The following is a 27,258-nucleotide window of genomic DNA, read 5'->3' as shown; positions in this document are numbered from 1 at the left end:
TGTATGTTTCCTCTAGTAGTTTCTCATTATATTGCCCACCAGTTGTTGAACCCAAACATACTGATTCTTCACTCCATGAAAGCTTTTATCTCTCAATTAATTGCCTACTAATGTAACATTTATTAAGCCCTTCTCATTGATGGTGTTTTTTTCCTAAGTGCTTTTTACATGGGTTGTCTTAGAATCTCTTAAAAATAGCCTTTTTCAAGTAGGTAGTACTTAATAGATGATAACTTTGTTATAGAGAGTTTGCATTTACCCATAGTCACCTAGTCATAGTTGATGCTGACTACTCTTTAGTTTCTCTTGAACCTTTTTTCCATTACCCTACTCTGTTCTTACCATTCTCTCACCCACATTTCTGCTATTAGTGTCCTCTGTACTATCAGTCTTGCCCCTCTCAAATCTATATTTGACAGTGAGAAGTCAGAATCATCTTTCAGATAGGTCAGTCTGATCACACCATTTCCTATCTAAATCATTAACTGTTTCTAAGAATTTCTGTGACTGGCCCATGCTACTTTAAGATGTAACAGGCTGCTGCCCCTTGCCCCCTCCCCCTCCTTCTCGTTCTTTGCATTCCCAGTGGCCATTTTTTTCCTTTTCCTTCTTTTTGATAGAAAGAGAGGAGTGATACCTACAAGACTCTTCACTACCTGTGAAGCTTACCTACCACATGGTATGTGCTCTGCCAGGTGAGCCAGCACTTGACCCTGAGGTTTAGCTTCTTTTACTTAGTAGCTTACCACTCATTTTCTCAAGACTCCAGGCCTTAGAGACTTTTGATTGTATTCAACTTTCCAAATAGGCTGTTGAAAAGTTCCTTCACCAGGCTGGCCAGTGACACACCTGGTAGAGCATACATTACCATATACTCGGAAATTAGAGTCAAGCCATCAGTCCCCACTGGCAGGGGGAAGCTTCATAAGCAGTGGACCAGTGCTGCAGGTCTCTTTTCTTCCTTCCCTCCTCTCTTCCCCTCTTTCTCCATTTCTGCCTCAAGAAAGAAAAGGAAGGAATAAAAATAAGTAGTTTCTGGGAGGGGTGGGTTTATTGTGCAGGCACTGAGCCCCTGTAATAAGCCTGATGACCAAAAAAAAAAAAAGTAACTAATAATCTTACAGGGACCGAGTGGCGCACCTGGTTGAGCACACAAGTTACAATGTTCAAAAGACCCAGGTTTAAGCACCCAGTCCCTACCTGCAGGGGGAAACCTTCGCAAGTGGTGAGGCAGTGCTGCAGGTGTGTCTCTGTCTCTCACTTTCTGTCTCCCCTACCCTCTCAATTTCTGTCTATCTCTATCAAAGAATAATCTTTCACAACATCTAATTCCAACATCTGGATAATTCCTTTTCATCCTTCAGGGCCAGACTAACCACTGTTCCTAAAAAAAAAAAAAGGAAGTGCCTTAGATTCTAGAGTCCCTCTTGATATATTACTGGAAACTTTTCTTTTTCCTAGCAGAACATTTCTGAATTTTATTTTAATCTCCTATTAAAGGTTTGTCTTTACTACTAAATTATAGTACATATGATACCAGAATCTATCCATTCTACTGACTACTGTGTACTTGACACTGGTGTTTATCCTAGTTTATTCTCAGTACTTGTAGCATATACTCAACAATTGTAGCATGAGTTAATAATTGAAAAAAAGTATATAGCACAATGACCCTTTCAACCAAATATGTAATCTAAACATTTGACGTCTTTGTTTTTAAGGAATAGCATGGTTAGAAGCATGAGTCCATACTAGACAAACTATCAGGTAACTACACCTGTTTACATCACTTGTCCTAGACTTAATACCACCAAGAGCTAGAAAGGGTAATATAACAAAAAACAGCAGTTGTGTTTGCATTGTTGTTTATTTTCTCTTTTGTATGATCTTGTAGTATTTTTCATGTGTCTCTAATCTCATCTTTTCTTTTATATTCTTTATGAACATACCAAATAGTGACAGGGAAGACGGTTCAGTGGGAAAAACATTCATGAGACCTTGAGTTTATTCTCTGGAGCCTTATTAAAAAAGAGACAAAGTAATATTACCAGAGACTTCTATTACTTACTTTGTTAATTTTATTTTATTATGTTACAAATTCTCTTTCAGAGTCTCCAGGAAATGAATCATTTTGGAAAATCAGAGTTAGAGAAAGTGATAGAGCATTTGACGTGTGTTAATCATCAGGTAACTTATCAAAAATGGATTTTAGGTACTTTGTGTTATGTGAATGACTACTTCAGTTATAGGTTGTTTTTGGTTTTGTTTTTTGTTGCTGTTGTTTTGCCGCCAGGGTTATTGCTGAGGTTCGGTGCCTGTACTACAAATCCACTGGAGGCCATTTTTTGTTGCCCTTGTTATTATTGTTATTGTTGTGATAGCTGTTGTTGTTGGATAGGACAGAGAGAAATGGAGAGGGGGAGAGAAAGACACTTGCAGACCTGATTCACTACCTGTGAAGTGACCCCCCCCCCGCCACAGGTGGGAAGCCGGGGGCTTGAACCAGGATCCTTACGCAGGCCCTTCCCCTTTGTGCAATGTGCACCAAACCTGCTACACTACCTCCCGGCTTCCAGTTACATTTTTAAATGTATTATAGATTTTAAAAATAATTTACTGGAAAGACTGTTTAACAATCATTAGGAGTATGTATTCTGAAGGTGGCCTATTTAGATTTAGATCTGTCTCTCCCACCTGTGTTGTAAAAGTGGAGATACTTGAACTTTCCATCCCTCAAGTTCTCCAGGGTCAACACTGGGGCTTGATGACTGCACCACGAACCCATTACTCTTGGTGGCCAGTTTTTCCATTTTATTGGACAAGACAGAGAGAAATGGAGAGAGAAGGGAAGATAGAGAGGGAGAGAAAGAGACACCCCTGCAGATAGGGAACCAGGGACTCATCCCTCTAGTTATTTATTTGTGGAAAAAAAAATGCAATAATACTAGTATGTACTTCTGAAGGGTTTTGTAATTACATACACATGAAGAACTTAGAAAAATTTGCAACATCTTGTGACATTTATTAAATATTTGCAACAATAACTATTTAGCTCTTGTGGGGGGAAAATCAGAGTACTGAGAGTAAAAAGTGAAATATTTTGGGGGACGGGCAGTAGCACAGCACGTGGCATGAAGCACAAGGACCCGGCTAAGGATCCCTGTTTGAGCCTGCAGGGAGGTCGTTTCACAAGTGGTGAAGCAGGTCTGCAGGTGTATCTTTCTCTTCCCCTCTCTGTCTTCCCCTCCTCTCTCCATTTCTCTCTGTCCTTTCCAACAACAATAACAGCAGTAACAATAACAGTAACAACAATGGCAACAAAATGGAAAAAAAGGTCTCTAGGAGCAGTGGATTCATAGTGCAGGCACTGAACCCCAGCAATAACCCTGGAGGCAAAAAAAAAGTGAAATATTTTTATTTCAGTCTTTATTGGGAGGATTAATGGTTTACAGTCAACAGTAAAATACAGTAGTTTGTTCATTTCTTAGTTTTCCACTGTTTCAGTCTTTCATTCCTCATTGTTCTCACTACAGATAGGGTTCTTAACAATTTGGTATGTGCTCTGATTTTGTGTGTGTGTTTCATTTTGGCTAATTTTTATTACTGTCTTAAAAATATTAGTGAATTATGCTCACTTTGGCAGCACATATACTAAGAATATTAGTTATTTAATAATGATTTACACAAGTATAAGATAGTAGGGTTATAGTTTTATAACATACATATACACACACACACACACACACATTAACTGCTACAGTTCTCACAAAGTCTTAGAAACAGTTTTGTTACACTTTTTATTTTCTTTTTTATTGATTAACAAAACTGTAGGATAGGAAGGGTACAATTCCACATAGTTCCCACCACCAGAATTTCACATCCCATCTCCTCCATTGGAAGCTTTCGTGTTCTTTATCCCTCTGGGACCCAGGATCATTATGGAGTGCAGAAAGTGGAAGGTCTGGCTTCCGTAATTATTTCTCCACTAGACATGGGCATTGGCAGGTTGATCCATACTCCCAGCCTGTCTCTCTCCCTAGTGGGGTAAGACTCTGGAGAGGTGGGGTTCCAGGACACATTGGTGCAGTCATCTTCCCAGGGAAGTCAGGTTGGCATCATGGTAGTATCTGCAACTTGGTGGCTGAAAAGCTTTAAGATATAAAGCAGAACAAACTCTTTAATAATCAGGAACCTAAAGATAAGGGTATAGGAGATGCGATTTAGGGTCTCCAGTTTGGAAAAGGCTAGTAAGTCTATTTTAGGTATATTCTAAGAGGCCCATAACTTTACTAATTTTTCCCCAAGCCTGACAGCTAACATGCAAGTGGGCTAAAGGTATTGTCTGAGTTGTCAGAGTTGGATATAGGACTAGGACTAGAAAGCTGCATCAGAGAGAGAGTAGCTCACTTTTTATTTGTAAGTTTATGTGTCTCAATTCTCTATATTCCACATATGAGTGAAATTATTCAATAGTTGTCTCTCACTTCCTTTTTCAGTAAGTATAATCACCTCCAGTTCCATCCATTTTCTCCCGATAAAAAACAAAATTTTTTTAAACTGCAGAGAAGTATTCCACTAACTATATGTCCCATAAATTGTTACTATGTCTTTACTATTTTTGTCTATTATTCATTGTCATTTCTGAGTAGACTGTTTTCTTCCTCGTGGGTAATATTTTCTTGCTTCTCTGTATGTCTGCTGATTTTAGATTGGATGCCACATTGTGAATTTTACCATCTTGACATCTTGATTGCTGAATAGCTTGTATTTCTCTAAATACTCTAGAAGTTTGTCCCAAGATACTGTTAAGTCATTTGGAATTAGCCCTTTTCAGTTTTGCTTTTAAGCTTCCTCATGGGATAAGAGTAACATTTAGTCTTGAACTAAATTTGTTTCACTATGAAGACAGATCTTTTTGAGTATACTGTTGATTGCCCCATGATTTAGGAGATTTTCAAATAACTGAGGAGAACAGAAACTATTCTTGCTTTTCATGAGTTCACTAATCTTTGACTTTTTTTTTTTTACTTTTTTTTTTTGTGTGTGTGTAAGCAAACAGAAGTTTTACCAAACATTATTCTTTCTATGCATGAGATACACTGTGGTATTTTTCAATCTATCCTATTTAGAAGCTTTTCTTTTTATTAGACAATTTAATTGTAGCTTTTTTGTGTGTTGAGCTCTCAAGGGCACTGTGTACAACTCTTTTGAGTTCCCACTCTGTACAGCTCTCCTTCAATATCTGTCCTGAAAAATCTTTACTGCTTTGACCTTTGGCTCTCAGCCCTTTCTTCTTAACTTAGGGGAATCCTTAGACTACACCAGGGTTCTCTTCTCTGCTCCACATCTGAAAATTCTTCAGGAAATGAAGTTGAACAATTATAGGGTTCAGCTTATTTGTTTCCTGCCTTTCAACAGTTACTGTCCACTGTTGTTTGATGCTCAGGGATGTTAAAACCCTTGTTTCATATGTTTTAGTCATTTTGGATATGATTGAAAATTAATAAACTGGAAACCATGTTTTAAATACAATATTTAAATATAATTTGCTGAAAGAGATTAAAAATAGAAGATAAAATTAAGCCAAAATCTTAGACAATAAAGAAGAATATATATATATATAGTTAGATATCTAGGAGAATATACTAGAATGTGGGTGAAGCAACAGTTCTATAGCTAATGACTTATATTTTTCTAGATATTATAAAAATGCAAGAATTCTATAGCTCATAATACACAAGGAATTCTAGAAACATGAATAACTCTAAACAAGATTTAAACATACTTTGTTAATGGTTATAAATAATGCAAGATATCTATGTATAAATTTGTAGAATTTATAGAAATAATTATACAAGTTTATTGAATTATATTAAAGAGAATCTCAGTAATGGAATTAACTTGAAAAAACCATGTTAAATGAGACAAACCAAAAAAAGACAAGTACCAAATGGGCAGAACTTAAGCAACAAGGACAGAAAGGGAAAACAAAGTGAAACTTGTACTGAGTGTGTTGTATTGCATCAAAGCAGAGGACTGTAGGGAAGAAGGAGAAGGGGGGGAGAGAAGAGGGAATGGGGTCCTTTTGCATGATGGTGGAAAAGGACCAAAGTGGGGCATGAGAGTGTTTTGCAGACACCTATCACAGTGTATGGGAAATTGGACCCATGTGTTAACAACTATACTCTAAGCCATTAACCTTTCAATAAAATGATAAAAAAAGAGAAAAATCTAAATAGAGAAATATATCTGGTTTATGAAAAGGTGACATTACATATGTATAAGAAGAATGTAAATTCCTCCCTAATTGTCTATAGATGATGTAGTTCTGAAATTCCAAGATGAAGTGTGTGTGTGTGTGTGTGTGTGTGTGTGTGTGTGTGTGTGTGTGAATTGACAACACATAATATATATGCCACAAACTACAAAGAATATTTTTAAAAGAACATGGTGTAGGACTTGGCCTGCCAAATTTGAAGGTTTTAGAGTCACATTTTTACTCAGCTCAAGGTTTACCTTTCTGTTTCATTGCTTTTATGTATCTGTTTTATTTTCTGTTTTTTCTCTTCAGTGGTACTAAGGCGATACATACATATATGCCTCTCCTGGCATCTAAGCCTGAAACATACATAGACTTTTAAAGTGTTTTTTAAAACAAGTATAATTTATTTTCTTAGTTTTATTTTTGGAAATACTATTTTTTTCTGGAAATATTATTAAAATGTGATAAAGGAAAAATAAAAGCGTGACATTTGTCTATTAACCTTTAAATTTTGAATTACAGCTTGAAGAGGAAAAACGTGAATTAGTGTCTAAGATGTTAGTAATGAAAGAAACAATAGAGTCATTAGAAAGTAGAATGAAAATTCAAGCTCACAAACTTAGCCATGCAGCCGGTGACACATCTCATCAGAAAACAGAGTTGAACTCACTTAGGTAAGTTTATTGAAAGTGTGTTTATTTCATTTCTGGGACTGCATTTGTAGTTATGTAGTTTCAGAACCTGGAGTGTGCCTTTGAAGCCATGGTTCCTAAAGTTGTCCTTTGTGACAAACTCACAGAACACACTTTCAGAAAGTATGGAATTAGGCTTTATTCTATTGGGGTTTTGATTCACTGAGTGAACCTATATCTTTTTAAAGCTGTTCATTGATATGTTTACAGTCAAGTTAGGGTTTAGAATCATACTTCTAGAATTTGTTGTGCTTTCTGAGTCAGAGTATTCCTATGCCTTTATAATATCTAGAATCTCTTTTTTAAAATGCCAATTACAGCAGTGGCTGCTCCTAGGGTGTTATATAACCATACAAAGCTCTATGTTCAAACTCTAGCACCACGTGGGAACACCATGGCACTTAGAGAAATCCCATATATCTCTCAAAAAAAGACTCAGTAACAGACTTCATGTCATTTACACTCCAGAGTATATGACTGCTGAAAATTATAGACTGTTTTGCTTCCCATGTCATTTTTTTTCATTCCTTTAAAAAAAAATGTGGCATCACAAAAAAAGTGTGATGTGTCTGAAAAATGGTAAGATCAGGAAAGAATAGACATACAAGTTATGAAAATTTTGGTGTGGTAACCCAGTTTGAATTTTACCTTATAAGCCTGAAGAGCAAACACATTTTCATTTAATTGGGATAATGAATTACAGTATAGTTGTTGACACACGGGTAAATTTTTCATCTCCCATGAAAGGTCTCTGTAAAACATCCTCACACCCAACTTAGGACCTTTACCTCCACTATGCACCAGGACCCCAATGCCCTCCTTTACCCTTCCTTCCTCCCACACAGACCCCACCCAAGATCTTTACTTTGGTGCAGTGCACCACACCCCATTCAGGTTTCACCCTGTCTGTGCTCTCCCTTTCTTCTCTCAGGGTTACATAAGTAGCATGCATTTAGGAAACAAACTCTAGTGGGAGTTGGGAAGATGGATTTGGAGTCTTAGAGTTGCCTACCATGTGTTGTTCATACCTTATGTCCGGAATGAAACAATGGCAGTGAACTTGAACAGAGGCCAGTTAGGAAACATTTATTTAAAATACAAAATTAGAAAGATTAAGTGATATATGGGAATGAGAGAATGGCATAGTAGTGCAGAACATTTCCAAAGATGATTGAATCATTACTGAATTGTGAATCAATTTAGAATCCAAAAGCCTGGGGGTTGGACACACGCATTACAATGTGCAAGGACACAGGCTGGAGTCCTCAGTCCCCACTTGTCACAAGTGGTAAAGCAGTGCCGCAGGTGTCTCTCTTTCCACTTCTGTCTCCCCTTTTAACTTCTCTCTGTCTCCATCCAGAATTAATAATTTTTTTTAAGATTTTAAAAATTAATTCAAAAGACAGATGGAAAGGGCTGGGTGGTGGCACACTTAGTTGAGCCCACATACTGCTATGCAAGGACCTGGATTGGAGTTCCTGCTTCCCAGCTTCAGAGGGCAAGCTTCACGGGTGGTGAAGCAGGTTTCAGGTGTGTCTGTTGCTTTCCTTTTCTGTCTTCCCCTCCCCTGAATCAATTTCTCTCTGTCCTATCTAATAAAAAAGTCAATTATTTAAAAAAAAAAAGACAGATGTAAACAAACAAAAAAAAAGTGAAGTTACATATTTCCCCCTGAACTTGGTACCTGCAATAAGTAAAAAGATACTGTAAATCAACAGTCAGGAATCATGCTGAAGGATCAGAGAAACCCCCACCTGCAGAGGGAAAGCTTCATAAGTGGTGAAGCAGATCTGCAGGTGTCTCCCTGTCTCTCTCACTCTCCCCCTCCCTTCTCAATTTCTTTGTTGCTATTCAATAATAAACAAAAATTTTAAAAGTCAGAGAAACTATTTCTCTTGAAATTGCATTTGTAATAAAAAGGGATCGATTTTCAGATGTCAGCATGACATTTCTTTCTTTTACCAGAGCACTCCCTAGCCTTGGCTTATTTTGGTGCCAGGGATTGAATTTAGCTCTACATGATACGAGAGTAAATTCTTATTGCTTTTGTACATCCAGAGAACCTTGCTTCTGTTCCCTGAGAGTAATCTCTAGCCTTAAATCCCCTCTGCACTATAAGAATACCTACTTTTCCTATTTAGTGAGACCTTTGGTTGTATATCCAAAAAAAAAAAAAAAGAATTGGAAGCAAAATTAAAGCTCACTGTCAGGTTGATCAGAATTTATGAATGCATCCTTTGAAGTGTCAGACTGTTCTATAAAAGAAGGGTTTTCCCTTTGTTCCCACTACTGGAAATAAAGTTTAAAAGTGAGAAAAATGGAATTAGGAAAGTGAGAAAAAACTTTAAAACTCTAGAAAAGATGATACAATTAGTTTGATCTTTATGTATTGTATATGTTATATTTAGAATGAAGGAACCATCTTGAAGACTAATAGACAGTAAGAAATAAAATGCCATTGATGATACTATAAAAACTCTCAAATAAGAAATAAAATAAACTTTAAAAATTAAAAAAACAAATCTCTCTTTAAAAGATATTCCTAGGATCCCGGCTCGAGCCCCGGCTCCCCACCTGCAGGGGAGTCACTTCACAGGCGGTGAAGCAGGTCTGCAGGTGTCTGTCTTTCTCTCCTCCTCTCTGTTTTCCCCTCCTCTCTCCATTTCTCTCTGTCCTATCCAACAACGACGACAACAACAATAATAACTACAACAATAAAACAACAAGGGCAACAAAAGGGAATAAATAAAATAAAAATTTTAAAAAAAATTTAAAAAAAAAGATATTCCTACGAGAGTCAACAGTTGATTGCTTTAGGGGTTGGGTGGTAGCATGCCTGGTTGAGTGTTACAGTGTGCTAGGACCCAGTATTGAACCCCTGACCCCACCTGCAGGGAGAAAGCTTTGCAAGTGGTGAAGCAGTGCTGCAGGTGTTTCTCTTTCTCTCCCTCTCTACCTCCTCCCTCTTACCTCTAGATTTCTGGCTATCTTTATCCAATAAATAAATAAAAGATAATAAAAATATTGAAAAAGAAACAGATAATACCATTATTTCTAATAGATTAACAAATAATACCACTTTTTCCTCCGACTGATTCTTTAGGATAGTAAATGAGCAGCTACAGCAGTCACTTGATGATTACCAACACCGACTTTCCATAAAAAGGAATGAGGTTGAAATAGCCCAAGCACAAATTAAAACACTGGAGGATAAAATAGGTAAATGTTTTTATATTTTCCATTTGTAATCTTGAGTTGCTTTGTCTAACGAATGTACTTTTTCTTTTATTTATAGATCAGCTGCACCTTAAGATGACCACACAGAATGAGGAGGCCCATGTAATGAAAAAGACCATTGGTGTTATTGATAAAGAAAAAGACTATCTTCAGGAGACTGTAGATGAAAAGACAGAAAAGATCGCAAACTTGCAAGAAAGCCTAGTTGGCAAAGTATGTGACTACTAAATTTCAGTATTCTAAACAGGAAAGATGATTCCAGAACACAGTTCTTGATCCCCATGCTCAAATTCCTGAGGTCCAGAGCTACACTTCTAATTTGTTTAAATTTCATTTGAATTTTTATTTTAACTCAGTAGTTTGAATCTTTTAAAAGGTGTTCCCAATTCAAGACTTTAAGTTGGTAGTGGTGCATAGATAACTATCTATAAAATAAAAGAACTTTAAATAAGTGAAAATTTCTATATGAATAGTTTAGAATCTGACATATCTTTAAATTTCTATAGGAAAAAGCTATTACTCAAATGAAGGCAGCAATCTCAGAGTATGAATCTTCTGTGAAGTAAGTAAGCAACAAAATGGTATAGATTTTTTAAGAAGTGTTTGAAGGGGAGGGGTCAGGTGATGGTACACTTAGGAAAGTGCATATATTACCATGCTGGAGGACCCGGGTTCAACCCCCTGGTTCCCACTTGCAGGGGGAAAGCTTCACAAGTGGTGGAGCAGTACTGCAGTCATCTCTCCCTCCCTCACCCTATATCAAAGAAAAGAAAAGAAAAATCCCTAGAAGTGGTCGGGTTGTGCAGGCATCACATTAATGTGATAACCCTGGTTTTAAAAAAAAAGAATGCAACTTTACTTACTTAAATAACACACTGACAATAGGAAAATTTCCTTTAAATTTTTTTCCATTTTTCTTTTTTGAATCTTTTTCTCAGGGTTATATGAACTGTATTCTTTTCTTTAACTGTTTCATCTTTTTTAAGGGGGGGTTAAAGTCACAAGTTTTTGTTTGTTTGTTTGTTTGTTTTTGCCTCCAGGGTTATAGCTGGGGGGCTCAGTGTCTGCACTACAAAGCCACTGCTCATGGAGGCTATTTTTCCCATTTTGTTGCCCTTGTTGTGGTTATTATTGTTGTTATAGCTGTTGTTGTTGTTGGATAGGACAGAGAGAAATTAAGAGAGATGGGGAAGACAGGAAGAGAGAAAGACAGACACCTGCAGACCAGCTTCACTGCTTGCAAAGCGACGTCTTGCAGGTGTGGAGTCGGGTGCTCGAAACGGGATCCTTATGCCTGGCCCTTGTGCTTTGCGCTTCGTGCGCTCAACCCGCTGCACTACTGTCCGACTCCCAACACCTGAGTAACTTAGTTAATTTAGTGCTTTGATTTATTCTACATCTACCCCTATTTTGAACACTTAGAAATTTTAAGCTTTGCATCCATTTTCTCCAGATTCTTTTGTTGTTGTTGTTTCCTTTTTCTTAATTTTATTTTTTATTATGGTGCTTATGGGATTGAACCTGGGACTTTGGAGCATCAGACATGAGAGTCTCTTTACATAACCATTATGCTATCTCCCCACCCCTCCATCTTACCCCTATCAACACAAAAAATCATCACTTATATTTACTTTCCTTACACTTGATGTTGTAATGGGGATATAAACATTAAATGTTTGCCAATAAATTATGTTTTATTTCTGATGTTTGGAAGTTTTCTGTTTTTACTTGACTTTTAAAATGATTTATGACTTTATCTGTGTATGATTGAAGATCTAAAATGTTTGCTTTACCTAATTAGTGTTTTAATGGCAGTAAGTATAATTTTGTGTATTCTTAGTATATTTAATTCAAAGCACAATTTTTTTTAATGAAGTAAGTCAAAGAAGCTTTCTTTATTATTTACACATCCCTCATATAACAGCCAACTAAAAGAAACACTGACTAATCGGGACTGTGAGATAAACAGTCTTCGGCGCCAGCTTGATGCAGCTCACAAAGAACTTGATGAAGTAGGAAGAACTAAAGAACTGTCTTTTAAGGAAAACAGAAGATTACAAGATGATCTGGCTACGATGGCAAGAGAAAACCAAGTATGATAATGTTAAGCTCTAATAGTTTTACAATGATTTAAATATTTAGTAGTTTATAGTATGTTCATGATTTGCTGAGTTTTAGAAATTTTGTTTATTTATCTTTGTAGTGTCTTAGAGAAGGCATATCTGTAAGTAAATTATTGAATATTCTTGAACGGTGAACACTGGTTTTGGTATTGGTTTTGTTAGTGCTGGCTTACTAAAGGACTATACCAAAAGACCAATACTTTTCCTTATAAATAAACTTAAAATATTTCAGTAAAAGTTTAATATTATCCAGCCTACAATATATTTCTGATAAGTAAGTTTTAAGTATGTACCTGCTAAGTAGATCTGACCCTTAATATAAATACCAGATGTATGGTCAGTACTGTTGTGAGAAACATGTGGCAACATTTGGCTAGAAGTTTAAGATCCGGGGTCTGGGGAGGGAGCCTGATATTTAGAATGCAGCACTTGTATGCATGTCATCCCAAGTTTGATCCCTGGCACCACATATCTAAAGTGACACTTTAGTCTCTCTCCTCTTTTCTCATATAAGTAAATCTTAAAAAGAAAACATGTCAAGACCAGCTAAGAAAAATGTGTGAAAATAGCATCTAGGAGTAGTGTTAGTCTTTTACTATTATTTCACAAATTCAGAAGAATCTATTTGAATGTAAAAAGAACTTACCAAGTTTTGCATTTGTCTTGTCTTCAATTTTCTAACATGTAGGAAATCTCATTGGAATTGGAAGTAGCAGTGCAAGAAAAGGAAGAAATGAAGAGTAGAGTTCATAATTACATAACTGAGGTGTCACGATGGGAGAGCTTGATGGCTACTAAGGTGAAAAACATTGTTGAGGTTGACTTGAAGATGGATTTTTTTTTTAATTTTTTATTTAAGAAAGGATTAGTGAACAAAAGCATAAGGTAGGAGGGGTACAACTCCACACAATTCCCAACACCCAATCCCCATAACCCACCCCCTCCCATGGTAGCTTTCCCATTCTCTAGCCCTCTGGGAGCATGGACCCAGGGTCGTTGAGGGTTGCAGAAGGTAGAAGGTCTGGCTTCTGTAATTGCTTCCCCGCTGAACATGGGCGTTGACTGGTCGGTCCATACCCCCAGTCTGCCTCTCTCTTTCCCTAGTAGGGTGTGACTCTGGGGAAGCTGAGCTCCAGGACACATTGGTGGGGTCTTCAATCCAGGGAAGCCTAGCCAGCATCCTGGTGGCATCTGGAACCTGGTGATTGAAAAGAGAGTTAACATATGAAGCCAAACAATTTGTTGAGCAATGGATTTTTTTTTTAAACTTTCCATGTTTGCTGGTTTTATCTCCTCTATTATATATTGACTCCTAAGTGTGGAAGTCTCTCCTACTGCCTTTTTTATATTGCTCCACAGATCTTAGTTTAGTATCTGCATAGATATCATATGTTTATGACATATATTTGAGTAAATGACAATTACTAACTTAAAAACAATTTATGCTTAAACCAGGAAAAAGAAAATAAAGATTTATTAGATAGATTCCAGATGCTTCATAGCCGTGCCGAAGACTGGGAGGTCAAAGCTCACCAAGCTGAGGGACAGAGCAGCTCAGTTCGACTGGAACTTCTTTCTGTTGACACAGAGAGGAGACACCTTCGAGAAAGAGTGGAACTATTAGAAAAGGAAATTCAGGAGGTAATATATTTTACTTTTCTTGGGAAGACATGATTTGGTAAACAGGAAAACTCTTAAGTAACTGCACTGCTGTGAGGATTAAACACTCATAAAAATCAAATTCAAAGATAATCTTTTTCTTTGATAGTTTTCGTTTTGAGGTAACCTAGGTTTACAAGCCTATACTTTAGAAGTACATTTTCAGGAGTTGGGCAATAGCACAGTGGGTTAAGCACACACAGCACAAAGCGCGAGGACCCGTGTAAGGATCCCAGTTCAAGCCCCCGGCTCCCCACCTGCAGAGGAGTCACTTCACAGGCGGTGAAGCAGGTCTGCAGGTGTCTATCTTTCTCTCCCCCTCTCTGTCTTCCCCTCCTCTCTCCATTTCTCTGTCCTATCCAACGACGACAACATCAGCAATAATAATAACTACAACAACAATAAAAACAAGGGCAACAAAAAGTAAATAGATATTAAAAAAAGAAGAAATACATTTTCTTGCTTCTTCAGAATGCGTTCCACCACCCACCATCCCCAAGAAAGCACTAGTATCCCTCTACCAAAGTCCATTCAACACCTCTTCTTTTGCACCCGTCTACCCCCAGTTCCTTTAGCCTTAGTTCTGCTGAGTCCATAGGTTTGTCATCATTAGGTTTTATTTGTTTTCCTTATTTGTATATTTACACTTTATGCAGAGAAGCTGCCGTACTTCCCATTTTTGTGGTAAAATAGACATAACTTCAACTTTACCTTTACAAAATAAGTTAATTAAATAATAGTTCTGTGGGAGTTAGTTCAGTCATCACCACCACCCATCTTCAGAACTTTTTTATCTTTCAAATTTAAATACCACAGGACTTACTTATTTATTTTAATCCAGCCAATAGTCATTTGATTCATTCCACTAATGGCTATTGGGAATAATGGTGTTATGAATAAGGTTGTAAAATCTCTACTTAAATTCTTGCTTTTCAGTTCTTCAGAATATACACCCTGACATGGTTTCTATGAGAGCAGCACTATTTTACATACCCAGGATTTCAGTTTTTTCACATTCTTGCTTGCAGTTAATTTTTGGATGATTTGTCTTTAATTGCCATCATAATGGAAGTGAATGCTATCTCATTTTGATTTAGATGTCCATTTTGGGGAGTGGTGGGTGAAAGGGAGACCAAAACTCTGCTCTGCCTTTATATAATGTTCTATTTTTATATTTCTTATTTTTTTATGCAGTGCCTGGGCTTTATTCAGGCACTCTGCTGAACTGCCTCCCATTCCTTTGATTTATATTTTTTTAATTAATTTATTTATTTAAGAAAGGAGACATTAACAAAACCATAGGACAAGAGGGATACAACTCCACACAATTTCCACCACCAGATCTCCATATCCCATCCCCTCCCCTGATAGCTTTCCTATTCTTTATCCCTCTGGGAATATGGACCCAAGGCCATTGTGGGATGCAGAATGTGGAAGGTTTGGCTTCTGTCATTGCTTCCCCACTGAACATGGGCGTTGACTGGTCGGTCCATACTCCCAGTCTGCCTCTCTCTTTCCCTAGTAGGGTGGGGCTCTGGGGAAGTGACGCTCCAGGACACATTGGTGGGGTTGATTTACAGTTTTTAATGATTGGTGATATTGAACACCATATGTTTATTGGCTGTTTGTTTACCTTGTAGCAATGTCTGTCCTAACCCTTTGCCCTTTTATTATTTTAATACAGCACTGGGGAATGAATCCAGGGCTTTACATATATGTGTGGTCCTAATGGTGAGAGTCCAGTATTCTCATTTAAAGAGAGGAAGGAGGAAAAGAAAGACAGAGGAGAGAGGGAGCCAGGCGGTAGCGCAGTGGGTCGAAGAACAAATGGCTGAAAGCACAAGGACTGGCTTAAAGATCTTGGTTTGAGCCCCACCTCCCTATCTGCTGGGGGGGTCACTTCACAAGTGGTGAAGCAGGTCTTCAGATGTCTGTCTTTCTCTCCCTCTCACTGTCTTCCCCTTCTCTTTGAATTTCTGTCCTATGCAACAACAGCAACAAGGGCAACACTTTGGCACATGTGATGCCAGGGATTGAACTCTAGACCTCATGCTTTAGAATCCCTTACTTTATCCATTGTACTACATCCCAGGCCATATAACAAAGATAATTTATAAAAGAAAAATGTAACTTCAAGGATCTTTCATATTCACAAGGCCCTAGAATTCCTTCCATCTTGCATCTTGCAGATATTTCATGGGGTACTTAGTTACCATACCTCACAGTTATACATGATTCATTGTTATGCATTAAATAGGCCATATTTAAATAAAGCAGGTAACTTCTTGAGAGTATCTTAAAATATGCAAAAAAATTGACTCACATATCTTTATAAAATGAGGTTGTATCTACACAGAATCAGGCCTTTAAAATTATTTGGCTATTTTAACTTTTTACCTGTTTAATTTTTTCCAGCACATAAATGCACATCATGCTTATGAATCTCAGATCTCATCAATGGCAAAAGTCGTGTCTAGGTTAGAAGAAGAACTGAGGCAGCAAGAAGATGACAAAGCATCAGTGTTAAGTGATCTGACATCTCTTAGAGAACTTTGCATTAAGCTTGATTCAGGCAAAGATATTATGACCCAACAACTAAATTCCAAAAGCCTTGAGTTGGAAAGGGTAAGATTTGAAAAGAAACTATTATATAGCAGTTGTTTTTTGAATACCACTCTAATACTAAGTAATCACTACTCATATGGGGAGAACAAACAAGGCATGGAATAAACAAAGTCAAAGATAAGCCTTTTGTCTTGGGACTACTGAATTGAGATTATCAAGGAAGTCTGGGGTAGAAGAGCATGATTTATAAAGGTGGAGTATATTTCTTTCCCTTTAGAACTGTTAAGTTTTATTACAGAATTTTAACAAGTATATTCAAACATGATTATGAGATTTAGTTCTCTCTCTTTTGGAGTTACGTATTTAGAGACTAATTAGAACACAGGAGCATATCCCAATACATTCCCCCTCTGCTTTAAAAAAAGGTGTGAATACACAATTATGGCAGCTCATTGCTTCCTAAGTGAAATATTTTTTCCTGTTTAAATTCTAAAGGAGGGGCCAGGTGATGGTACACCATGTGAAAGGACCCAGGTTCAAGCCCCATGGAGGAGGGGAACATCCTGAACAATGAAGCAGTGGTACAGATGTTTCAGTCTCTCTGCCTTTCTTCCCCGCCCCTCCCCTCTACCTTTCTCTTTTATTTTATTTCATGTTATTTATTGGATGGAGACAGAGAAATTGAGAAGGAAGAAAGAGAGAGAGAGATACCCGAAGAACTGCTTCACTACTATGAATCTTCCCTCACAGCTAGGGGCTGAGAGCTTGAACCCAGATCCTTGTGCATTATAACATGTACACTTTACAGGATGCACCACAATCTGGCCTCCCTTTCTACCTCTGCCCCCTTTCAATTTCTTTTGAATAAAAAAGAAAGAAATAGAAGAGAAAATGACCAGCAGAAGTAGTGAATTCATCTTATAGTCACTGAGCTCCAGCAATAAGCCTGTTTGCAATTACAAAAAAAAAAAATCTAAAGGCATTTAAATTATATTTAGCAATCTAGTTAGCTGCAACTCCTTTTTCCCAAAATGAGTTACTTTAAGCAACCCAGATTGTATTTTCAAACATAATACTTTAAATTTGCATGTTCCATTGTCTTTATTTTCAGATAGTTGAGAAGCTCCAAAACTATGTAGTACATATCTTTAAAAGCCTAGCCTTCTTGCTCATGTTAGTTGTTCAGACTTAAATAATCCTCTCTTGACAAGGTAGTCTGAATAAAACCTATTTGAAGATTTAGTAGTCCTATAGCTAATTAATCCTTTCATGAAAGTAGCAAAGAATATTTTGAAAGTAAATTGTTTTTCTTAATGTTTTAATAAATTGGAAAACTTAGAAGTGAAGACATTCTTGGAATCATACAACCTTCCAGGAGTGAATCAGGAAGAGACAGAAAACTACTCATTAACAGTAACATCAAAAGATTAATTTCCATGGAATATATTTAACAAAGGTATTGAAAGACTTGTACAATGAAAACTAAATCACAGCTAATAGTCCCTGCTCATTGTTAAAAAATGACTATCTCACCCAAAACAACATACATATTCAATGTAATTTCTACCAAAATTCCAGTGGCATTCTTTAACAAATACACAACAAATACTACTGATTTTTTTTTATTGCCACCAAGGTTATTATTGGAACTTGGTACCAGCACTATGAATCCACCACTTCTGGTGGCTTTCTTTTTTTCTTAATAGACAGGACAGAGAGAAATTGAGTGAAGATGGGGAGATAGAGAGAGGCAGGGAGAGAAAGACAGACACCTGCAAACTTCTTTCACTGCTCATGAAGCAGATCCCTGCAGGTGGGGAGTGGGGGCTTGAACCTGGACCCTTGCACTTGGTAATATGTGCACTAAACCCGGTGCACCATCGCCCCGTCCCCTATTATCAAATTTGTTTGAAATTACATAAAGCCCTGAATTGCCAAAGCAATTCTAAGAAGAAAAGAACAAAATGGAGGCATCATATGCCCCACTAATCTCCAAAAAGAAAAGAAAATACTTTTCTTATGCTTAAACAGCTCAATATCTTTAACATGTTCCAAACTGAAGAAAGTGATGTGTGTACAACTCTGCATTTAATTCTTCAGACTCTTCCACAGCTGTAGTGAAATAATCTTTTTGCTTTTTCTGTAGGTGATGGTGGAATTAGAAAATGTAAAAACAGAATCAGACTTGTTAAAAAAACAACTTTCAAGTGAGAGACATACAATCAAAAACCTTGAAACATTGTTGGCTACAAACAGAGATAAAGAATTTCAGTCTCATTTATCCTCCCACGAGAAGGATACAGAAATTCAGCTACTTAAAGAGAAGTTAAACCTTTCCGAAAGCAAATTGTAAGTGTCATAAACCAGCCTTCATGAGAAAAATAACTGGTTTAAATAATTTTTCCATTTTGTCTGGAAAAGAGAATGGGAATGTGGAGAGTGGAGAGTGGTACAAAACCAAAATACTTGGCTGACATGGCTACTGCTTTTGGAAATTCAAGAGTTTGGGTCAGATGAGAGAAGTGTTTAGAGATGTGGATTTGTATGTCTCCACCACAGAGTGGTACACATGGGAGTGAATGAGTGAGCTTTAGAAAAATGCCTGATCTTGAGGAACAGAGAGAGGAGTAGGCAAAGTAGAGGGCATTTCAGGATGGAGAGAACCTCCTCTGATTTGTACAAGGGGTTAAGAGAATGACTTCAGAAAGACTGAGTTTTGACTCTCATGACTGTTAAATAATCTTCTAGGAGATGTTGGGTGAGGGGAGGAAGTCCATATTAGACAGTATAAGTAGAAAATTAACTTTTTTTTTTTTACAGTAGTTAGAAGTGTTTCTTTTCTGTACCAGGACCCAGTAGAGTACATACCTTACCATGTGCAAAACCTTGGGCTTAAGCCCCAGAACCATATGGGAACACCATAGCACCCTGGGAAAATTCCACAGGTGGTTGAACCAAATGCTATGGTATCTCTCCTCCTTTTGTCTCTTTTTCTATTTGAAATAAAAAGAATGAAAAATCCAGCCCAGGAGCAGTAAGAGTGTGCATACATGAGTCCCTGGCACTGCAGAAAAAGAATCTCTTCAGATGATAGTCAAAGAAAACCAATAAAAATATTTTGCATCTTGATATAAAATATCTTGTTCGGATTATCTCCAGCACTGCTATAGTGCCTAACACATATTGGTAGCTCAATAAATATTAACTGAGATGAATAAAAAGGAGATCATTATAGAAACTATGAGAATTATTTTTTTTAAGTCTTGATAGTTTTTTTTTATTATTCTTAAATATCACCACCTTTTGTATTTATTAATGCCTAACACAAAAATCCATAGCACTTCACTCTGGAAAAATGGAACATTTGCTTTATTTTCCTTCCCATCCTTCCTCTTCTCCCTCCCTCCTTCCTTCTCTCTCTTCTCTCCTCTCTCTCTCTCTCTCTCTCTCTCTCTCTCTCATAAAATGTTAATTTTGTCAGCATGAGAGAATGAGGAGGGGGCAAAAAAAAAGACTAGAGCACTTAAGATGTGGCATATGGTGGTTCTGGGGATTAAATCTGTGGCCCCTGGAGCCTCAAGCGTGCAAGTTTGATGCTCTAACAGACTCGGCTATCTCCCTGACCCTGTTTCTTTATTTTTAATATTTGTTTTTAAGAAATAGTCAAGGCCGGGAAAACACCATGCTTCGGACTAAAGTGGCACAACTACAAACAGATCATGATACTCTGAAAAGGCAGATTTCAACTGAGAGATTTGAACGGTAAGGGAATGATTTAACATTGAGCAATGTTTTGTTTTTTTAAAAAATATTTATTTCCTGTTTGTTGCCCTTGTTTTTATTGTTGTTGATGTCATCGTTGTTGGATAGGACAGAGAGAAATGGAGAGAGGAGGGGAAGACAGAGAGGGGGAGAGAAAGATAGACACCTGCAGACCTTCTTCACCGCCTGTGAAGCAACTCCCCTGCAGGTGGGGAGCCAGGGGCTAGAACCGGGATCCTTAGGCTGGTTCTTGCACTTTGCGCCATGGGTGTTTAACCCACTGAGCTACCACCCGACCCCCTGAGCAGTGTTTTTATTTGTTCCCTATTCTAGTCCAGAAATACTTAACAGGACTTACAACAGTAAAACTTTTTATCATTAATATATAAAATGCATTTTGTGGTAATTCTTCCTTAAAAGGCAACAAACATTATAAGGTACAGCACTGCTACACTAAATGAAGTACTAAATTCTTCAGTGTTCTTTGGGCAAAATTGGGCCATTATTTCAAAGTTTAAGGAATTAACAAGATAGTAATGATTCTACAAGGTGTCCAATAGGAAATTCCACATACAAATCATTATAAACATGGTGATGATCAAAAGAACAATAAGAAAATTATTAACACACTATAAACATAGCTAATTAATTTGACTAACAGTCTATTAGTGTTTATGATATAGGAAACTGAAGTCACACAAATAGTAAATGTCCCAAGTTTAAAAAAAAAAATCTAGGGAAGCCCTTCTAAAATTTTAAATCCTATGATGCTTTTAGTCTCTTTAATATACTCCTTATAGTTTAATACTTTTTCACATTGACTTATATCTTGGTTCATTTACTTTATCATGTTGAAAATTGTAATCCCCAACTGTTAATAGTAATGACACCTGATTACACAGCTAAAATCTAAACGGAATTTGTGAATCACTCCTTCACACTTTGGACCAGGACCCAGTAGAGTACATACCTTACTATGTGTAAAACCTTGGGTTTAAGCCCCAGAACTATATGGGGACACTGTAGTATCCTGGGAAAGTTCTGTGGGTTGTTGAGCCCAGCCCCAGGTCACACATTCTCAGAAGGGAAACTTTGCATATATGCCCCCTCTTCCCCATCTGATTCTTGAGGGGAGAAGGATTAGCAAAAAGTCTTAGGTATTACAATGGTTTATGGCCCTCCCTAGAAACACAGTATATAAGCAGTGTATTTGTGTTTGGAAATTTCATTGGATAGAAAGCCATTGGGGGGGGGGGTGTCTTCTGAAAGTTCATTTAGGGAGATAGTAATAAAAATAAGTTTGTGAAATACTGAGTCAGATAGAAATCTGGATGGTAAGGAACTCAAAGTTGAAAAGGTCAAGGTAGGGAGCCGGGAGGTAGCAGCGCAAGGACCAGCCTAAGGATCCCGGTTTGAGCCCCCGGTTCCCCACCTGCAGGGGAGTCGCTTCACAGGCGGTGAAGAAGGTCTGCAGGTGTCTATCTTTCTCTCCCACTCTCTGTCTTCCCCTCCTCTCTCCATTTCTCTGTCCTATCTAACAATGACGACATCAATAACAACAATAATAATAACAACAATAAACAAGGGCAACAAAAGGGAAAATAAATAAATATATATAAAAAAAAAGAAAAGGTCGATGTCAGAGTATGAATAGTCTACAAAGGAGATGACAATGTGGTCTGTGGGACAGAAACAGAAAAGAAAACACAACAGAGAAAAGGAATTATTTCACTTCTATACTTGGAGTTCCTGTTCTGCACAGAAAGAAGAACGTCTAGATTAACATACTAGCATAGAGGAAGGCATAAACCAGCTTTGAAAATTTATACTCAGGTGCTCTATATTAATAAGATTTTACGGCTTGAAGAATTTTTAATAGTACAAGTTATCTAATTGAAATCCGTTATCTATTAAAAATTATGTAAGGACCTAGGGATTATATTTAGTAGAGATATAAATTAATTGAGTAGAAATGACCAGTAGCAGTAACCTAATATTTGTTTACTTTTTGGGCTTTCATGGTGCTCTTTGATCTTTCTTGACAGAGAACGAGCAATCCAAGAGATGCGTCGACATGGTCTTTCTACACAACCCCTTAGTTCTACTTTGAGGTCACCTTTACAGTCTCCTGAACATGTGAATTTATAATTATCAAAAAGGTATGTATGTAGTATCAAGGACAGGCAAACTATTTGTAGTTATAAGAAGGAAGTCAGGGAAACTTGAAGTGATGGAATATTCAATAATTTGATTGTATTATATTTTTTCATGCTTGATTCATCGCTGCATTTTAGATCAGGAAAACCCACTTCACTGCCTGATTTTTTAAATGAAGCTTTATTGGAGCAAAGCCACACCTGTCTATTTTTTTTTAATATTTATTTTATTTATTTATTCCCTTTTGTTGCCCTTGTTGTTTTATTGTTGTAGTTATTATTATTGTTGTTGTTGATGTTGGATAGGACAGAGAGAAATGGAGAGAGGAGGGGAAGACAGAGAGGAGGAGAGAAAGACAGACACCTGCAGACCAGCTTCACCGCCTGTGAAGCGACTCCCCTGCAGGTGGGGAGCCGGGGTTCGAACCGGGATCCTTATACCGGTCCTTGTGCTTTGCGCCACTTGCGCTTAACCCGCTGCGCTACAGCCCGACTCCCACACCTGTCTATTTTTATTTTTACTTTTATTTTTATTTTTATTTTTATTTTTTTGAAGTGATAGTAAGGAGAAGGCCAGGAGGCACCAAAGTATTCTTCCTTCTCTTTACCTTGTGCACATTCTTCCTCTCTAAAACAGAAAATAACTGGCCTAAGAGATGGCACATTGGTATTATGAACAGACACGGGCCTGGGTATGTCTCTGATACCACATTTTAAAAAGCCAGAATTTGGGAGTCGGGCAGTAGCACAGCGGGTTAAGTGCATGTGGCACAAAGCTCAAGGATCAGTGTAAGAATCCTGGTTCGTGCCTCAGGCTCCCCACCTACAGGGGAGTCGCTTCACAGGCCGTGAAGCAGGTCTGCAGGTGTCTTTCTCTCCCCCTCTCTGTCTTCCCCTCCTCTCTCAATTTCTTTCTGTCCTATTCAACAACGACATCAATAACAACAGTAATAACTACAACAACAATTTTTTTTAAAAAGGGCAACAAAAAAAGGAAAATAAATAAATAAACTTAATAATAACAATAATAATAATAATAATAAGCCAGAATTTTATGTAGCCATCACCAATTCCAATAGAATAATATTTTCAGGGCAACTCATGTTGTATGTGTCAGAGTATCTTAACCTTTTATGCCTGAATAAATATCTAATGTATGCATATACTATCCATCAGTTGATAGATATTGGATTGCTCTCACCTTGCTCGTTTGGTTGTTGTGGAAATACTGCTGTGAATATAGATATACAAATCAAAATAGCTTTTAATTCTATAATCCAGAGAAAATATCAATTAACATTTGATGTACTAATATCTTATTAGTACATCAAATTAGAAATACATAGATAATTCTGATAGAGCTCTTACTGAAAGACTTTTTTGTTTTGTTTTTTATTGTACTTTTTTTTTTTTTTTGAGATTTTCCCCCTTAAGATTGCTATAAGCAATTTATTCTTATTATTAAGTGTTTTTTTTTTCCAAAATGTCATTTTAAAATGGTGATCTAATGGTTCATCACATGAATATTCTGTGATTTATTCAATCACTGCTCCTATGGAACATGTGGCTTGTTTCCATTGTTCTCCTAACTAATGTTTTACATCACTAATAGACAACATGTCTAATAACAGAAACATGGAATTGCTCATTGTGGTGCTTATTATCTTAGCATGTAAGTTTTAACTGGTAAGGTGAGTAGATACAAAATCAAAATATTTGGGAAAATATTGGCAACTCATCATTTTTAAGAAACAACAATTTTCAGTACTTATCTATGAGTTTATTAGACTTAAATATGTATCATCCCTTTTGTGAGAGATTCCCCCCACTGATATGCTATATTATCTCTTTCTTTTCACTGTGTAAGAGTCCTTTAGTCCTCCTAGTGGGGGTTGTATTATATGGTTGTGTTATATGGAAAACTGGGAAATGTTATGCATGCACCAACTATTGTATTTACTGTCGAATGTAAAACATTAATTCCCCAATAAAGAAATTTTTTAAAAAATGAGTCCTTTAGTCCTCATGTACTTTGTGCATTGATGGCTTATAGGGAGTATCTTTTTGAAGTATAGAGTAGTATTTCTTAACTATTGTATATAACTTGATTGTGAGCACAACTTTTATTAGAGACTATTTTGAATTAAAACACTAATGAATTTCAGTTTTTTGCTCTTACTGAGTAATTCTATCATTTTTAACCAACTTTCCCCCTTCTTTTTCAGAATGGATGACTTATAATGAGTTGAATTTTCTAAAGGACAGAGCAGTAATGAAATATTTGAAGTACCTGTTACTGAAAATCATGAGCATTGACACAGATTCTACCTCTGTCAACTTTTATTTAAATCAGTGAATATTTATGTAAAATTTTTGGTTTAAAAAGAGCTATATCTTCATGTATATTTCCCTATGTGCAACAAAGCAAAATATGTACTAATAGTACTATATGGTGCTTTATCTGTATTTTTATTATTCCTGACCTAAATTACTCCTCAAAATGTGTTGATACTGTGAATTAATATAATGTTTTGTTCACTTTATACTTTAATAAGTTTTTGCTTTAAAAGCCATGATATATGAAAGTTAATATTCTTACAATACTTGTTTTTTAAAGTGCTTTTAGTTTTTATTCCTGTGTTTATAACCTATGTCTTTAATGCATTCACAAAATATTGTCACCTTTAATCTCATGGCACTTTTTAATTCACCAATTGCTCCCATTAATTCACCAATTGCTCCCATTGTGAGGTCTTCTGTAGCAGAGTCTTAAAATAGCAGCGATTTCATAAGATATGATTACCACATAAACTGTTACTGCCAGTCAGTGGAAATGTTATGGGAAAGCTATCCTGGCTGTCACATGGACTCCTCACATAAGACAAATTCTATCAAAATCAAACCAAAAGTTAAATTCATAATTTTGTGAAACAATACAACAGTGTACTATAGTAAAAATTTTATTAATTTCCCAGTATACATGCAGTCTTAGTTTTTTGTTTCTAAACCTGTATGTTACAATTTGTCAGTTTTCTAGAATAAGTATGTAACTACTGAATTGAGACATAGTAAATTTTTTACAACTTTAAAAAAGTTACAATTTTAAAACTGCAAGCATTACACATCAAATATTAATAAAGAGAATAAAACTACAAAACAGAATGGCAGCTAGAAAATTTAATATTTGAACCATACATATTTGAAGAAAATCAAGTTATTCTTACTAAATTTAATTTTGATTGAAAAAACTTAAAAACTAACAAAGAAGTAGGAGACCAATTATTTAAGTACATTTTGTTTTTCCCTGTGGTTTAATAAAATGGAGTTTGCGTGTTTGTATATATGTTTGTGTGTATTTGGGGGTGGGCACTGTTCTTTTTATAAAGTGAATATACTTTACATTGGTTATGCCACTGAATAGTTTGGTGTGCATATGGGTATGATGTAGCTTACCTCTATCATCTCTGTAACTATGTATTCCACCTCCTCTGTGTAAAGGCATATACCATAGCAAAATAGAAGAGAAATGGGACTATTTGCAATGCCATATGTGAAAGTCTTCTAATAAGTATGTGTAAATAAAATCAAAGTATTTGTCCCCACCTTACCCAAAAGAAGTTATATTTTAATATTTAATTAACATTTTATATAATTAAAAATGTATGTTAATACAATTGTTATTTTGATAACCATGATACTATAATTTTTTTAATTATTTTAAAATATTGAATGTTTTGACCACTTATAGATGTTTTCATTTGTTTTAAATCATTTTAAATTATGGAGCTTGACATAGATTTTCCAATAAACTTTCCAGTCTATTTTCTCTTTCTTACAATTTTTTTTTAATGAATTGGTAGTATTCCTAAGTATGAAATTTATTTAAACCAAATTTTATCCTCGTGAAGCATGAGAGTTAGTCTTGAACAGGGGTGATAGGTATTTTTTTGAAACTTATCTTTATTCAAAAATATAAGATTATATTTTCTATTTGTAATGCAGCTACAAAATGGTTAAAACAGATTTATATGTACATTTTTCTCACAAGTGCTCTTTATTCAGAATGTTAATTATGTTGCCTATCCCACCTGCTATCCTACCTAACTGCAATTTATCACACATCTGATTTTATACCTCCCTCCCCAATTCTTAGATTTTAGTATCTGCCTTATTCTTTATCTTTCTGCCACTAGTTCTCATTGATCTTTTATTATGTCAATACCTTATTTGACCAATTGTTATTACAAGGGACATATGTTGGACTTGTCCAGACAATTTAAATGAAGACCTGTGTCTGAACCTTACCTCAGTCCAAATCAGAATCTACACCTTGTAATCTTACAATCTTGTAAGCCACTAATAAAATAGAAAATAAAATACATTTACAAATAAGAAAAAAAATGTTCAATGGCTACTATCTATCTTAGGCTGGGGAGAACAGTAGATGTTCCAAATAGAGCCGAAATAACTTAGAATAATTAAATTATAATACAACCACTATAATCAGTTGTGGAGTACAATTAAAGTGTGAATATGTTAATGGGGCCCAGCAGGACAGCTGACCTGGAAGGTATCTGCTTTGCCATGTGCTCTACCCTGAGTTGAGGCTGGTCCCCACTGTACAGGGGAAAACTTCAGTACTATGGTGTCTCTCTCCCTTTACTTCACTCACTGTCTCTGCCTCTCTATCTGAAAAAGTGAACCTGGAACAGTGAACCTCTGCTAACAACAAAAAATTGTATCTTGGAAATAGAACGCAACAAGAATGCAAGCATCTAACTAAAGAGAGTGGAAAAAGTTAA

General features: G+C 36.4%; 1 protein-coding gene across 2 annotated transcripts in view; it reads left to right on the top strand.

The window, feature by feature from the left end:
• Positions 1-26,489, top strand: part of CEP135 (centrosomal protein 135) — a 67,616-nt gene extending 41,127 nt beyond the window's left edge. For both annotated transcript variants that reach the window (XM_060188037.1, XM_007523852.3), the window contains 13 exons: positions 2,110-2,187; positions 6,785-6,936; positions 10,058-10,173; positions 10,250-10,404; positions 10,698-10,753; positions 12,116-12,284; positions 13,003-13,113; positions 13,770-13,955; positions 16,389-16,598; positions 18,685-18,887; positions 20,196-20,300; positions 22,346-22,459; positions 24,682-26,489. In XM_060188037.1, the coding sequence (XP_060044020.1) occupies positions 2,110-2,187; positions 6,785-6,936; positions 10,058-10,173; positions 10,250-10,404; positions 10,698-10,753; positions 12,116-12,284; positions 13,003-13,113; positions 13,770-13,955; positions 16,389-16,598; positions 18,685-18,887; positions 20,196-20,300; positions 22,346-22,448 (1,644 nt within the window). In that variant the 3' untranslated portion in view covers positions 22,449-22,459; positions 24,682-26,489. The remainder of the gene's footprint in view (positions 1-2,109; positions 2,188-6,784; positions 6,937-10,057; positions 10,174-10,249; positions 10,405-10,697; positions 10,754-12,115; positions 12,285-13,002; positions 13,114-13,769; positions 13,956-16,388; positions 16,599-18,684; positions 18,888-20,195; positions 20,301-22,345; positions 22,460-24,681) is intronic.
• The last annotated feature ends 769 nt before the right edge of the window (positions 26,490-27,258 follow it).

This window comes from Erinaceus europaeus, chromosome 3 (assembly GCF_950295315.1).
Source record: "Erinaceus europaeus chromosome 3, mEriEur2.1, whole genome shotgun sequence".
Lineage (NCBI taxonomy): Eukaryota > Metazoa > Chordata > Mammalia > Eulipotyphla > Erinaceidae > Erinaceus > Erinaceus europaeus.
The sequence above is the reverse complement of the archived record's forward strand: the minus strand, read 5'-3'. Positions and strand labels throughout refer to the sequence as shown.